The sequence below is a fragment of the Panulirus ornatus genome, chromosome 16 (assembly GCF_036320965.1).
Source record: "Panulirus ornatus isolate Po-2019 chromosome 16, ASM3632096v1, whole genome shotgun sequence".
Lineage (NCBI taxonomy): Eukaryota > Metazoa > Arthropoda > Malacostraca > Decapoda > Palinuridae > Panulirus > Panulirus ornatus.
In genome coordinates this window covers 21,739,910-21,755,063 of record NC_092239.1, presented here as the reverse complement: position 1 = coordinate 21,755,063, position 15,154 = coordinate 21,739,910, and the positions used below count along the sequence as shown (strand labels likewise).

General features: G+C 41.2%; 1 protein-coding gene across 1 annotated transcript in view; it reads right to left on the bottom strand.

The window, feature by feature from the left end:
* The window catches only part of LOC139753909 (uncharacterized), a 227,261-nt gene that overhangs the window by 38,230 nt on the left and 173,877 nt on the right, over positions 1–15,154 (bottom strand). The window contains 4 exon segments of the mRNA XM_071670867.1: positions 1,549–1,562; positions 3,845–4,063; positions 5,460–5,579; positions 9,511–9,626. Of these exon segments, the coding sequence (XP_071526968.1) occupies positions 1,549–1,562; positions 3,845–4,063; positions 5,460–5,579; positions 9,511–9,626 (469 nt within the window).

Here is a 15,154-nt window from a genome sequence, read left to right as displayed (position 1 = left end):
ATATATATACACACACACACAGATATATACATATATACACATGTACAAAATTCATACTGTCTGCCTCTATTCATTCCCATCGCCACCTCGCCACACATGAAATAACAAAACAACCCCCTCCCCCCTCATGTGTGCGAGGTAGCGCTAGGAAAAGACAACAAAGGTCCCATTCGTTCACTTTCAGTCGCTATCTGCCATGTAATAATGCATGAAATATATATATATATATATATATATATATATATATATATATATATATATATATATATATATATATATATATATATATATATATATATATATATATATATATATATCTAAATGTATGTGGATGTAACCAAAATGAGAAAAAGAGAGATAGGTAGTATGTTTGAGGAAAGGAACCTGGATGTTTTGGCTCTGAGTGAAACGAAGCTAAAGGGTAAAGGGGAAGATTAGTTTGGGAATGTCTTGGGAGTAAAGTCAGGTGTTAGTGAGAGGACAAGAGCAAGGGAAGGAGCAGCACTACTCCTGTATCAGGAGTTGTGGGAGTATGTGATAGAGTGTAAGAAAGTAAATTCTAGATTGATATGGGTAAAACTGAAAGTTGATGGAGAGAGGTGGGTGATTATTGGTGCATATGCACCTGGGCATGAGAAGGAACATCATGAGAGGCAAGCCTTTTGGGAGCAGCTGAATGAGTGTGTTTAGTGGTTTTGATGCACTAGACCGTGTTATAGTGATGGGTGATTTGAATGCAAAGGTGAGTAATGTGGCAGTTGAGGGAATAATTGGTATACATGGAGTGTTCAGTGCTGTAAATGGAAATGGTGAAGAGCTTGTAGATATAAGTACTGAAAAAGGACTGGTGATTGGGAATACCTGGTTTAAAAAGCGAGATATACATAAGTGTACGTATATAAGTAGGAGAGATGGCCAGAGAGCGTTATTAGATAACGTGTTAATTGATAGACGCACGAAAGAGAGACTTTTAGATGTTAATGTGCTGAGAGGTGCAACTGAGGGATGTCTGATCATTATCTTGTGGAAGCGAAGGTGAAGATTTGTATGGGTTTTCAGAAAAGAAGAGAGAATGTTGGGGTGAAGAGAGTGGTGAGAGTAAGTGAGCTTGGGAAGGAGACTTGTGTGAGGAAGTACCAGGAGAGACTGAGTACAGAATGGTAAAAGGTGAGAATAAAGGAGGTAAGGGGAGTGGGGAGGAATGGGATGTATTTAGGGAAGCAGTGATGGCTTGCGCAAAAGATGTTTGTGGCATGAGAAGCGTGGGAGGTGGGTTGATTAGAAAGGTAGTGAGTGGTGGGATGAAGAAGTAAGATTATTAGTGAAAGAGAAGAGAGAGGCATTTGAACGATTTTTGCAGGGAAAAAATGCAAATGAGTGGGAGAGGTATAAAAGAAAGAGGCAGGAGGTCAAGAGAAAGGCGAAAGAGGTGAAAAAGAGGGCAAATGAGAGTTGGGGTGAGAGAGTATCGTTAAATTTCAGGGAGAATAAAAAGATGTTTTGGAAGGAGGTAGATAAAGTGTGTAAAACAAGGGAGCAAGTGGGAACTTCAGTGAAGGGGGCTAATGGGGCGGTGATAACAAGTAGTGGTGATGTGAGAAGAGATGGAGTGAGTATTTTGAATGTTTGTTGAATGTGGTTGATGATAGAGTGGCAGATGTAGGGTGTTTTGGTCGAGGTGGCGTGCAAAGTGAGAGGGTTAGGGAAAATGATTTGGTAAACAGAGAAGAGGTAGTAAAAGCTTTGCGGAAGATGAAAGCCGGCAAGGCAGCAGGTTTGGATGGTCTTGAAGTGGAATTTAGTAGAAAAAAAGGGGGTGACTGTATTGTTGACTGGTTGCTAATGTTATTTAATGTATGTATGATTCAAGGTGAGGTGCCTGAGGATTGGCGGAATGCGTGCATAGTGCCATTGTATAAAGGCAAAGGGGATAAGAGTGAGCGCTCAAATTTCATAGGTATAAGTTTGTTGAGTACTTGTGGTAAATCATATTGGAGGGTATTGATTGAGAGGGTTAAGGCATGTACAGACCATCAGATTGCGGAAGAGCAGTGTGGTTTCAGAAGTGGTAGAGGATGTGTGGATCAGGTGTTTGCTTTGAATAATGTATGTAAGAAATATTTAGAAAAGCAATTTGATTTGTATGTAGCATTTATGGATCTGGAGAAAGGCATATCATAGAGTTGATAGAGATGCTCTGTGGAAGGTATTAAGAATATATGGTATGGAAGGCAAGTTGCTAGAAGGAGTGAAAATTTTTTATCGAGGATGTAATGCATATGTACGTGTAGGAAGAGGGGAAAGTGAGTGGTTCTCATTGAATGTAGGTTTGCTGCAGGGGTGTGTGATGTCTGCATGGTTGTTTAATTTGTTTATGGATGGGGTTGTTAGGGAGGTGAATGCAAGAGTTTTGGGAAGCTGGGCAAGTATGTACTCTGTTGTGGATGAGAGAGCTTGGAAAGTGAGTCAGTTGTTGTTGGCTGATGATACAACGCTGGTGGCTGATTCATGTGAGAAACTGCAGTAGCTAGTGACTGAGTTTGGTAAAGTGAGTGAAAGAAGAAAGTTGAGAGTAAATGTGAATAAGAGCAAGGTTATTAGGTAGAGAAGGGTTGAGGGTCAAGTCAATTGGGAGGTAAGTTTGAATGGAGAAAAACTGGAGGAAGTGAAGTGTTTCAAATATCTGGGAGTTGGTTTGGCAGCGCATGGAACCATGGGAGTGGAAGTGAATTATAGGGTGGGGGAGGGGGCGAAAATTCTGGGAGCCTTGAAGAATGTGTAGAAGTCGAGAATATTATCTCGGAAAGCAAAAATGGGTTTGTTTGAAGGAATACTTGTTCCAATAATGTTGTATGGTTGCGAGGCATGGGCTATGGATAGAGTTGTGCGGAGGAGGGTGGATGTGCTGGAAATGAGATGTTTGAGGACAATATGTGGTGTGAGGTGGTTTGATCGAGTAAGTAATGGAAGGGTAAGAGAGATGTGTGGTAATAAAAAGAGTGTGATTGAGAGAGGAGAAGAGGGTGTTTTGAAATGGTTTGATCACATGGAGAGAATGAGTGAGGAAAGACTGACCAAGAGGATATATGTGTCAGAGGTGGAGGGAACGAGGAGAAGTGGGAGACCAAATTGGAGGTGGAAAGATGGAGTGAAAAAGATTTTGTGTGATCGGGGCCTGAACATGCAGGAGGGTGAAAGGCGTGCAAGGAATAGAGTGAATTGGAACGATATGGTATACCGGGGTCGACGTGCTGTCAATGGATTGAACCAAGGCACGTGAAGCATCTGGGGTAAACCATATAAAGTTCTGTGGGGCCTGGATGTGGAAAGGGATCTGTGGTTTCGGTGCATTATTACATAACAGCTAGAGACTGAAGGTGAACGAATATGGCCTCTGTTGTCTTTTCCTAGCGCTACCTCACACACATGAGGTGGGAGGGGGTTGTTATTCCATGTGTGGCGGGGTGGCGATGGAAATGAATAAAGGCAGATAGTATGAATTATGTACATGTATATATATGTATATGTCTGTGTGTGTATATATATGTATACATTGAGATGTATAGGTATGTATATTTGCGTGTGTGGACGTTTATGTATATACATGTGTATGTGGGTGGGTTGGGCCATTCTTTCGTCTGTTTCTTTGCGCTACCTCGCTAACGCGGGAGATAGCGACAAAGGAAAATTTTGTTTTTTTTTGATATATATATATATATATATATATATATATATAAATATATATATATATATATATATATATATATATATATATATATGTTATATATATCTATATATTCAACAAGACGGTGTTTTGAATTAATTGTTACATTGGATTGGATGCTGCATTTTCGAGGTTGAATATTATGGTGTTCATCATGGAGAAGGTCCAGTGTGTGGGCAGGAGGGCGTGGAGCTGTGGGAGGGTGAGACTGGTGACCACCAGTAGCTTGGTGGCCCACACCAGGAGGCGGCCCTTGAGGGAGGACTCGGCGAAGGCGGTGAGGAAGGCCGGGTCGTGGCTCACCACCACCACACTCACGCACCACGACCCCAGCCGCACCTGAACAAAAATAACCAATTTCTTTTCCATCATAAGGTTAAGGATATTTCATTGCTATATGTTAATGGCCTGTTCGGCTTAGTGGTATATGTCAGTAAAGTGAGAGTGACATCTACTGTATAAATGTTCAGCGAGCTTCATCAGTAGTGCATACTGTAGAAGGAGAGTGGACGTGACCTGGTCGACTCAGCCACTGCATGATAGTGGCTGACCAGCCTCATTAGTACTGAAGGAGCTACTTACCAACTTTAGATGTAACCAGACAATGGCTGACCCATCTTAGGAAGGATGTAAAAGGGATTCATCCACATCAAGCAGAACAGTAATGAGAGAGCGACCAACAGACATCAAATGTAAAATAGGAAAGACCCACCAGGTAAAAGTGACCCACTCACTTCACATGTAACGTGAGAGTTGGCCTCCCACCTCACCTGTAACGTGAGAGTCATGTAAGTCATCATGAGAACGACCTCGACACAGCAGACTCACCGACCGACTCACCGTGACAGTAATGTGACAGCAAAATACTCAGGTAGAGTGAGAGCAATAAAGCTACCTCAGCGGTAATGTAATGTTATCTTATCCATCTCAGAGGAGAATGAGACAGAGATGAACCAACCTCAGCAGTAATGTGAGAGCGAACTATCCACCTGAGCAGAAACGGAAAATTAAACTTCTTACCTCAGCTGTAGCGAGAAATTTGCAAATTCATCTCAGCAGCAATATGAAAGCGAACTCCTCATCTGTGCCAAACATTAGGAGACTTCCCGGCCTTTTTTTGCTCGATAGTAATGTGGAAACGAACTCTCCAGGGTAGCAGCAATGAAAGACTCATCTGTCTACTTGTGTGTGGATCAGTATAAGAACAAGCTATCCCGCCTTGGTAGAAAGCAATACAAGTCTTTGTCTCAATATTTATAACACCGCCTTAGCATGAGACTACGAGTATATTTCTACAAGCTTCACCAGTGATGCAAAACGTCACCTACCTGTCTCAGCAATAACACGAGAGAGGACAACGTCCTTCGGCAGGAATGTGGTGGGAACGAAGTGTTAACATCAACGTAAATGTGAGAGAGAAAGACTTGACAATGATGTGTGAGAGAGGCACACGCATCACTTCTCTTTACCGAGGCAGCCATATAGGCTACTCTTACACACGATGAATCCCTGACCGCCAACAGTAATGCGAAAGTTTCTCGTTTAAGGAACCATGAGAAATTAGACATCTGACCTGAGCAGCGATTTTGTTCACCTCACGATTGATGGGAGTGACCATCCGGCCTCAGTAGGGAAGTGACAGTGACTTACTTGCCTTGGCAGTCGAAGGGGAGTGCCTTCAGTTGTAAAGTGGGAATGACCTGGTCACTTCAGCAGTAATATAAGAGTGACGTACCTGCCTAGCTTGGTCGACCAGGTGGTAGAGCAGCGCCTGCGTCACGTTACCGTCCTGACCGTCCACCCTCACCTCCATCACCGTCACCCCCCGGGGAGAGGACCTCTCACTGCTCACCAGCTGGCAGAATATTTGTCACGTATTTATTCAAGAGAATTGTTCTGAATCACTGAAAACACTACACAACCGAGGGTTATTTATACGAACAGAACTTTTCTGCATTTTCGTGAAAATTCATAATAATTGGAGATAATTTGCAAGTAGTATAGTTTGCACAAACAATGAAAGTACAAAAATAGATCTTAATCATATATATTTATTTATCTATTATTCTCTGTCGCTGTAGCCCTCGTTAGCGAGGTAGCGCAAGGAAACAGATGAAAGAATGGCCCAACCCACCCACATACACATGTATATACATACACGCCCACACACGCACATATACATATCTATACATTTCAACGTATACATATATATACACACAGACATACACATATACAATCATGTACATAATTCATACTGTCTGTCCTAATTCATTTCCGTCGCCACCCCGCCACACATGAAATGACAACCCCCTAACCCCCACATGCGCGCGAGGTAGAGCTAAGAAAAGAAAACAAAGGCCACATTCGTTCACACTCAGTCTATAGCTGTCATGTATAATGCACCGAAACCACAGCTCCCTTTCCACATCCAGGCCCCACAAAACTTTCCATGGTTTACCCCAGACGCTTCACATGCCCTCCTTCAATCCATTAACAGCACGTCGACCCCAGCATACCACACCGTTCCAATTCACTCTATTCCTTGGACGCCTGTCACCCTCCAGCATGTTCGGGCCCAAATCGCTCAAAATCTTTTTCACTCCATCTTTCCACTCCCAATTTGGCTTCCCACTTCTCCTCGTTCCCTCCGCCTCTGACACATTTATCCTTTTTGTCAATCTTTCCTCACACATTCTCTCCACGTGACCAAGCCATTTCAAAACACCCTCTTCTGCTCTCACAACCACACTTTTTATTACCACACATCTCCCTTACCTTTTCATTGCTTACTCGATCAAACCACTTCACACCACATATTGTCCGCAAACGTCTCGTTTCCATCACATCCACCCTCCTTCACATAACTCTATCCATTAGCCCACGCCTCGCAACCATAAAACATTATTGGAACGACTATTCCTTTGAACATACCCATTTTTGCTTTCCGAGATAATGTTCTCGACTTCCATACATTTTTCAACGCTTCTAGAACTTTCGCCTCCTCCCCCACCCTGTGACTAGCTTCCGCTTCCATCGTTCCATCCGCTGCCAAATCCTCTCCCAGATATCTAAAACACTCCACTTCAGTTTTTCTCCATTCAAGCTTACCTCCCAGTTGACTTGTCCCTCAACCCTACTGTACCTGATAACCTTGCTCGTATTCACATTTTCTCTCAGTTTTCTTCTTTCACACCCTTTACCAATCTGCCGTTTCTCACCCGAATCAGCAGCCAGTGCTGTATCATCAGCGAAAAACAACTGACTCACTTCCCAAGCTCTCTCATCCACAACAGACTGTATACTTACCCCGCTTTCCAAAACACTTGCATTCACCTCCCTAACAACCCCAGCCATAAACAAATTAAACAACCATGAGACATCACACACTTCTGCCGCAAACCGACATTCACCTGAGAACCAATCACTTTCCTCTCTTCCTACTCTTACAAATGCCTTACATCATCGATAAAAACTTTTCAACGCTTCTAACAACTTGCCTCCCACACCATATATTCTTAATACCTTCCACAGCGTATCTCTATCAACTCTATCATGTTCCTTCTCCAGATCCATAAATGCTACATATAAATCTATTTGCTTTTCTAAGTATTTCTCACATACACTCTTCATACATTCCCTGGGGAAAGGGGAGAAGGAATACTTCCCACGCATTCCTCACGTGTAGTAGAAGGCGACCAAAGGGGACGGTAGCAGGGGGCTAGAAACCCTCCCTTCCTTGTATTTTAACTAAGGGGAAACAGAAGAGTCTCGCGGGGAGTGCTCATCCTCCTCGAAAGCTCGGACTGGGGTGTCTAAATGTGTGAGGTTGTAACCAAGATGAGAAAAAAGGAGAGATAGGTAGTATGTTTGAGGAAAGGAACCCAGATGTTTAGGCTCTGAGTGAAGAAAAGCTCAAGGGTAAAGGGGAAGAGTGTTTTGGGAACGTCTTGGGAGTAAAGTCAAGGGTTGGTGAGAGGACAAGAGCAAAGGAGGGAGTCGCACCACTCCTGAAACAGGAGTGGTCATAGTATGTGATAGAGTGTAAGAAAGTGAACTCTAGATTGATATGGGTAAAAGTGAAAGTAGATGGAGAGAGATGGGTGATTACTGGTGCATATGCACCTGGGTATGAGAAGAAAGATCATGAGAGGCAAGTGTTTTGGGAGCAGCTGTGTGAGTGTGTTAGTAGTTTTGATGCACGAGACCGGGTTATAGTGATGGGTGATTTGAATGCAAAGGTGAGTAATGTGGCAGTTGAGGGAATAATTGGTGTACATTGGATGTTCAGAGTGTTGTAAAAGGAAATGGTGAAGAGCTCGTATACTTGTATGCTGAAAAAGGACTGGTGATTGGGAATACCTGGTTTAAAAAGAGAGATATACATAAGTATACGTATATAAGTAGGAGAGATGGGCATAGCGTTATTGGATTACGTGTTAATTGATAGGCGCACGAAAGATGTTATTGGATGTTAGTGTGCTGAGAGGTGCAACAGGAGGGATGTCTGATCATTATCTTTTGGAGGGGAGGGTGAAGATTTGTAAAGGTTTTCAGAAAAGAAGAGAGAATGTTGGGGTGAAGAGAGTGGTGAGAATGAGTGAGTTTGTGAAGGAGACTTGTGTGAGGAAGTACCAGGAGAAACTGAGTGCAGAAAGGAAAAAGGTGAGAGCAAATGACGTAAGGGGAGTGGGGGAGGAATGGGATGTATTTAAGGAAGCAGTGATGGCTTGCGCAAAAGATGCTTGTGGCATGAGAAGCGTGGGAGGTGAGCAGATTAGAAAGGGTATTGAGTGGTGAGATGAAGAAGTAAGAGTATTAGTGAAAGAGAAGAGAGAGGCATTTCGACGAGTTTTGCAGGGAAATAGGGCAAATGACTGGGAGATACTAAAGAAAGAGGCAGGAGGTCAAGAGAAAGGTGCAAGAGGTGAAAAAGAGGGCAAATGAGAATTGGGGTGAGAGTATCATTAAATTCTAGGGAGAATAAAAAGATGTTTTGGAAGGAGGTAAATAAAGTGTGTAAGACAAGAGAACAAATGGGAACATCGTTGAAGGGGGCAAATGAAGAGGTGATAACAAGTAGTGGTGATGTGAGAAGGAGATGGAGTGAGTATTTTGAAGGTTTGTTGAATGTGTTGAATGTGTCAGATGAGTAATATGTCTGCAGTTAGAAAATGCTACTATAAATAGTATCAGCTTACCATTGTTCTCAGTCATGAAACATATAAGATCAAAGTAAAGGTCAGTATGGGCCATATACATAATGAGAATATATTTCGGCTTAGAATTATTTTGAACACATGAAGTTGTTATATATTCTTCTGTTGGTGGATATTGCTTGATGTTTATGGTTTTACTGAGCCAAATAATATATAGGTTTAAAGCCAAAATAACTAACCGGTCAGTATCACGGAATTCCTGTTTCGATGATCATTTGCGACCTGCTAACACGCATCACGAAAAACGGGCGGAAGAAATGCATTATTATACCTCACAGTATTGTTAGTCAGCAGTTATGATACATCATCTTTATGAATACTTGCGTTATGATGATTATGTTAATCATATTTTCCTTGCACATCTATAATTCACTATGCATACTGAGCTCACGAAAGAAACACTTTTGCGTCACTATCCAGCAAACTTTGTCGTGGACCGTCCGGTCTTCTTTTGTCTGTCTTCCGTATACTGCTTTCACCTCTTGCGTCCTGATTCACATATAATATCCCTGGGTTTAACATGAGATACCAGTATACAACATCGGGACGCTATATGAGAGTAGATATCACCTTGAGGATAGCTGAGGGTGAGGTAGTGCCATCTGTGAAGATGATCAGGGAGCAGGAGGGCTGAGACGTGGCCTCCAGCACGGCGCCCACCACACTATTCGTATACTCTTCTGCACCTGTGTATCATTGTATATCGATATCGGTTTAGATATATGCCAGTATATCACCTAAGTATAAGAATATATACACATATATATATATATATATATATATATATATATATATATATATATATATATATATATATTCTTTCTTTTTTTTTCATACTATTTGCCATTTCCCGCGTTAGCGAGGTAGCGTTAAGAACAGAGAACTGGGCCTTAGAGGGAATATCCTCACCTGACCCCCTTCTCTGTTCCTTCTTTTGGAAAATTAAAAAAAAACAAGAAAGGGGAGGATTTCCAGCAACCCGCTCCCTCCCCTTTTAGTCGCCTTCTACGACACGCAGGGAATACGTGGGAAGTATTCTTTCTCCCCTATCCCCAGGGATAATATATATATATATATATATATATATATATATATATATATATATATATATATATATATATATATATATATATATATATATATATATATATATATGTATATATATATATATATATATATATATATATATATATATATATATACATATATATATATATATATATATATATATATACATATATATATATATATATTCATGCCACAAGCATCTTTTGCGCAATGCATCACTGATTCCCTAAATACATCCCATTCCTCCCCCACTCCCCTTACTTCCATTGTTCTCACCTTTTTCCATTCTGTACTCAGTCTCTCCTGGTACTATCCTCACACAAGTCTCCTTCCCAAGCTCACTTACTCTCACCACCCTCTTCACCCCAACATTCACTCTTCTTTTCTGAAAACCCATACAAATCTTCACCTTAGCCTCCACAAGATAATGATCAGACATCCCTCCAGTTGCACCCCTCAGCACATTAACATCCAAAAGTCTCTCTTTCGCGCGCCTGTCAATTAACACGTAATCCAATAACGCTCTCTGGCCATCTCTCCTGCTTACATAAGTATACTTATGTATATCTCGCTTTTTAAACCAGGTATTCCCAATCATCAGTCCTTTTTCAGCACATAAATCTACAAGCTCTTCACCATTTCCATTTACAACACTGAACACCCCATGTATACCAATTATTCCCTCAACTGCCACATTACTCACCTTTGCATTCAAATCACCCATCACTATAACCCGGTCTCGTACATCAAAACCACTAACACACTCATTCAGCTGCTCCCAAAACACTTGCCTCTCATGATCTTTCTTCTCATGCCCAGGTGCATATGCACCAATAATCACCCATCTCTCTCCATCAACTTTCAGTTTTACCCATATTAATCTAGAATTTACTTTCTTACATTCTATCACATACTCCCAAAACTCCTGTTTCAGGAGGTGGGAGGTGGGTTGATTAGAAAGGGTAGTGAGTTGTGGGATGAAGAAGTAAGAGTATTAGTGAAAGAGAAGAGAGAGGCATTTGGACGATTTTTGCAGGGAAAAAATGAAATTGAGTGGGAGATGTATAAGAGGAAGAGACAGGAGGTCAAGAGAAAGGTGCAAGAGGTGAAAAAAAGGGCAAATGAGAGTTGGGGTGAGAGAGTATCATTAAATTTTAGGGAGAATAAAAAGATGTTCTGGAAGGAGGTAAATAAAGTGCGTAAGACAAGGGAGCAAATGGGAACTTCAGTGAAGGGCGCAAATGGGGAGGTGATAACAAGTAGTGGTGATGTGAGAAGGAGATGGAGTGAGTATTTTGAAGGTTTGTTGAATGTGTTTGATGATAGAGTGGCAGATATAGGGTGTTTTGGTCGAGGTGGTGTGCAAAGTGAGAGGGTTAGGGAAGATGATTTGGTAAACAGAGAAGAGGTAGTAAAAGCTTTGCGGAAGATGAAAGCCGGCAAGGCAGCAGGTTTGGATGGTATTGCAGTGGAATTTATTAAAAAAGGGGGTGACTGTATTGTTGACTGGTTGGTAAGGTTATTTAATGTATGTATGACTCATGGTGAGGTGCCTGAGGATTGGCGGAATGCGTGCATAGTGCCATTGTACAAAGGCAAAGGGGATAAGAGAGAGTGCTCAAATTACAGAGGTATAAGTTTGTTGAGTATTCCTGGTAAATTATATGGGAGGGTATTGATTGAGAGGGTGAAGGCAGGTACAGAGCATCAGATTGGGGAAGAGAAGTGTGGTTTCAGAAGTGGTAGAGGATGTGTGGATCAGGTGTTTGCTTTGAAGAATGTATGTGAGAAATACTTAGAAAAGCAAATGGATTCGTATGTAGCATTTATGGATCTGGAGAAGGCATATGATAGAGTTGATAGAGATGCTCTGTGGAAGGTATTAAGAATATATGGTGTGGGAGGCAAGTTGTTAGAAGCAGTGAAAAGTTTTTATCGAGGATGTAAGGCATGTGTACGTGTAGGAAGAGAGGAAAGTGATTGGTTCTCAGTGAATGTAGGTTTGCGGCAGGAGTGTGTGATGTCTCCATGGTTGTTTAATTTGTTTATGGATGGGGTTGTTAGGGAGGTGAATGCATGAGTTTTGGAAAGAGGGGCAAGTATGAAGTCTGTTGGGGATGAGAGAGCTTGGGAAGTGAGTCAGTTGTTGTTCGCTGATGATACAGCGCTGGTGGCTGATTCATGTGAGAAACTGCAGAAGCTGGTGACTGAGTTTGGTAAAGTAGTGTGAAAGAAGAAAGTTAAGAGTAAATGTGAATAAGAGCAAGGTTATTAGGTACAGTAGGGTTGAGGGTCAAGTCAACTGGGAGGTGAGTTTGAATGGAGAAAAACTGGAGGAAGTGAAGTGTTTTAGATATCTGGGAGTGGATCTGGCAACGGATGGAACCATGGAAGCGGAAGTGAATCATAGGGTGGGGGAGGGGGCGAAAATTCTGGGAGCCTTGAAGAATGTGTGGAAGTCGAGAACATTATCTCGGAAAGCAAAAATGGGTATGTTTGAAGGAATAGTGGTTCCAACATTGTTGTATGGTTGCGAGACGTAGGCTATGGATAGAGTTGTGCGCAGGAGGATGGATGTGCTGGAAATGAGATGTTTGAGGACAATATGTGGTGTGAGGTGGTTTGATCGAGTAAGTAACGTAAGGGAAAGAGAGATGTGTGGAAATAAAAAGAGCGTGGTTGAGAGAGCAGAAGAGGGTGTTTTGAAATGGTTCGGGCACATGGAGAGAATGAGTGAGGAAAGATTGACCAAGAGAATATACGTGTCGGAGATGGAGGGAACGAGGAAAAGAGGGAGACCAAATTGGAGGTGGAAAGATGGAGTGAAAAAGATTTTGTGTGATCGGGGCCTGAACATGCAGGAGGGTGAAAGGAGGGCAAGGAATAGAGTAAATTGGAGCGATGTGGTATACCGGGGTTGACGTGCTGTCAGTGGATTGAATCAAGGCATGTGAAGCGTCTGGGGTAAACCATGGAAAGCTGTGTAGGTATGTATATTTGCGTGTGTGGACGTATATATATACATGTGTATGGGGGTGGGTTGGGCCATTTCTTTCGTCTGTTTCCTTGCGCTACCTCGCAAACGCGGGAGACAGCGGCAAAAAAAAAAAAAAAAATTATATATATATATATATATATATATATATATATATATATATACACATATTTTTTTTTTTTTTTTGCTTTGTCGCTGTGTCCTGCGTTTGCGAAGTAGCGCAAGGAAACAGACGAAAGAAATGGCCCAAACCACCCCCATACACATGTATATACATACGTCCACACACGCAAATATACATACCTACACAGCTTTCCATGGTTTATCCCAGACGCTTCACATGCCCTGATTCAATCCACTGACAGCACGTCAACCCCGGTATACCACATCGCTCCAATTTACTCTATTCCTTGCCCTCCTTTCACCCTCCTGCATGTTCAGGCCCCGATCACACAAAATCTTTTTCACTCCATCTTTCCACCTCCAATTTGGTCTCCCACTTCTCCTCGTTCCCTCCACCTCCGACACATATATCCTCTTGGTCAATCTTTCCTCACTCATTCTCTCCATGTGCCCAAACCATTTCAAAACACCCTCTTCTGCTCTCTCAACCACACTCTTTTTATTTCCACACATCTCTCTTACCCTTACGTTACTTACTCGATCAAACCACCTCACACCACACATTGTCCTCAAACATCTCATTTCCAGCACATCCACCCTCCTGCGCACAACTCTATCCATGGCCCACGCCTCGCAACCATACAACATTGTTGGAACCACTATTTCTTCAAACATACCCATTTTTGCTTTCCGAGATAATGTTCTCGACTTCCACACATTCTTCAAGGCTCCCAGGATTTTTGCCCCCTCCCCCCCCTATGATCCACTTCCGCTTCCATGGTTCCATCCGCTGCCAGATCCACTCCCAGATATCTAAAACACTTTACTTCCTCCAGTTTTTCTCCATTCAAACTTAACTCCCAATTGACTTGACCCTGAACCCTACTGTACCTAATAACCTTGCTCTTATTCACATTTACTCTTAACTTTCTTCTTTCACACACTTTACCAAAGTCAGTCACCAGCTTCTGCAGTTTCTCACATGAATCAGCCACCAGCGCTGTATCATATATATATATATATATATATATATATATATATATATATATATATATATATATATATATATATATATATATATATATATTTATATATATATATTATCCCTGGGGATAGGGGATTAAGAATACTTCCCACGTATTCCCTGCGTGTCGTAGAAGGCGACTAAAAGGGGAGGGAGCGGGGGGCTGGAAATCCTCCCCTCTCGTTTTTTTTCTTTTTTTTTTTTAATTTTTCCAAAAGAAGGAACAGAGGGGGCCAGGTGAGGATATTCCAAAAAAGGCCCAGTCCTCTGTTCTTAACGCTACCTCGTTAACGCGGGAAATGGCGAATAGTTAAAAAAAAAAAAAAAAAAAAAAAAAAAAAAAAATATATATATATATATATTTATATATATATATATATATATATATATATATATATATATATATATATATATACTCCTATGAGTCCACGGGAAAATGAAACACGATAAGATCCCAAGTGCACTTTCGTGTAATAATCACATCATCAGGGGAAACACAAGAGAGAAAATATAAGTCATTTGATATACATCGAAGAGACGAAGCTAAGACGCCATTTGGTAAACATGTGATTGTCCAAAACATACAAAGAGCATTCATAAACTTATCATTTTACAAATCTTATCAACAATAAAGATATCTAATTTGTATAGACCATCACTAATATTAAGATTACAATTCTTTGTGTATTTAATGATAGAAGATTCAATGATATTTCTCTTGGTAATAGAGTTAGAGTTAATAACTGAGATGGCATTACTCCAGTCAATACAATGATCATAGTTTTTAACGTGATTAAACAATGCATTTGATTCTTGTCCTGTTCTTATACTATATCTATGTTGCTTAAGTCTAATAGAAAGATCCTTACCAGTCTGACCAACATAATGGGTAACCCTCTTTCACCTCTACTAAGTAATCTTTATATGGAATTTTTTGAAACAAAATTATTAAAGGATATCTTACCTTCTAATGCAATTTGGTTTAGGTATGTAGATGATGTTCT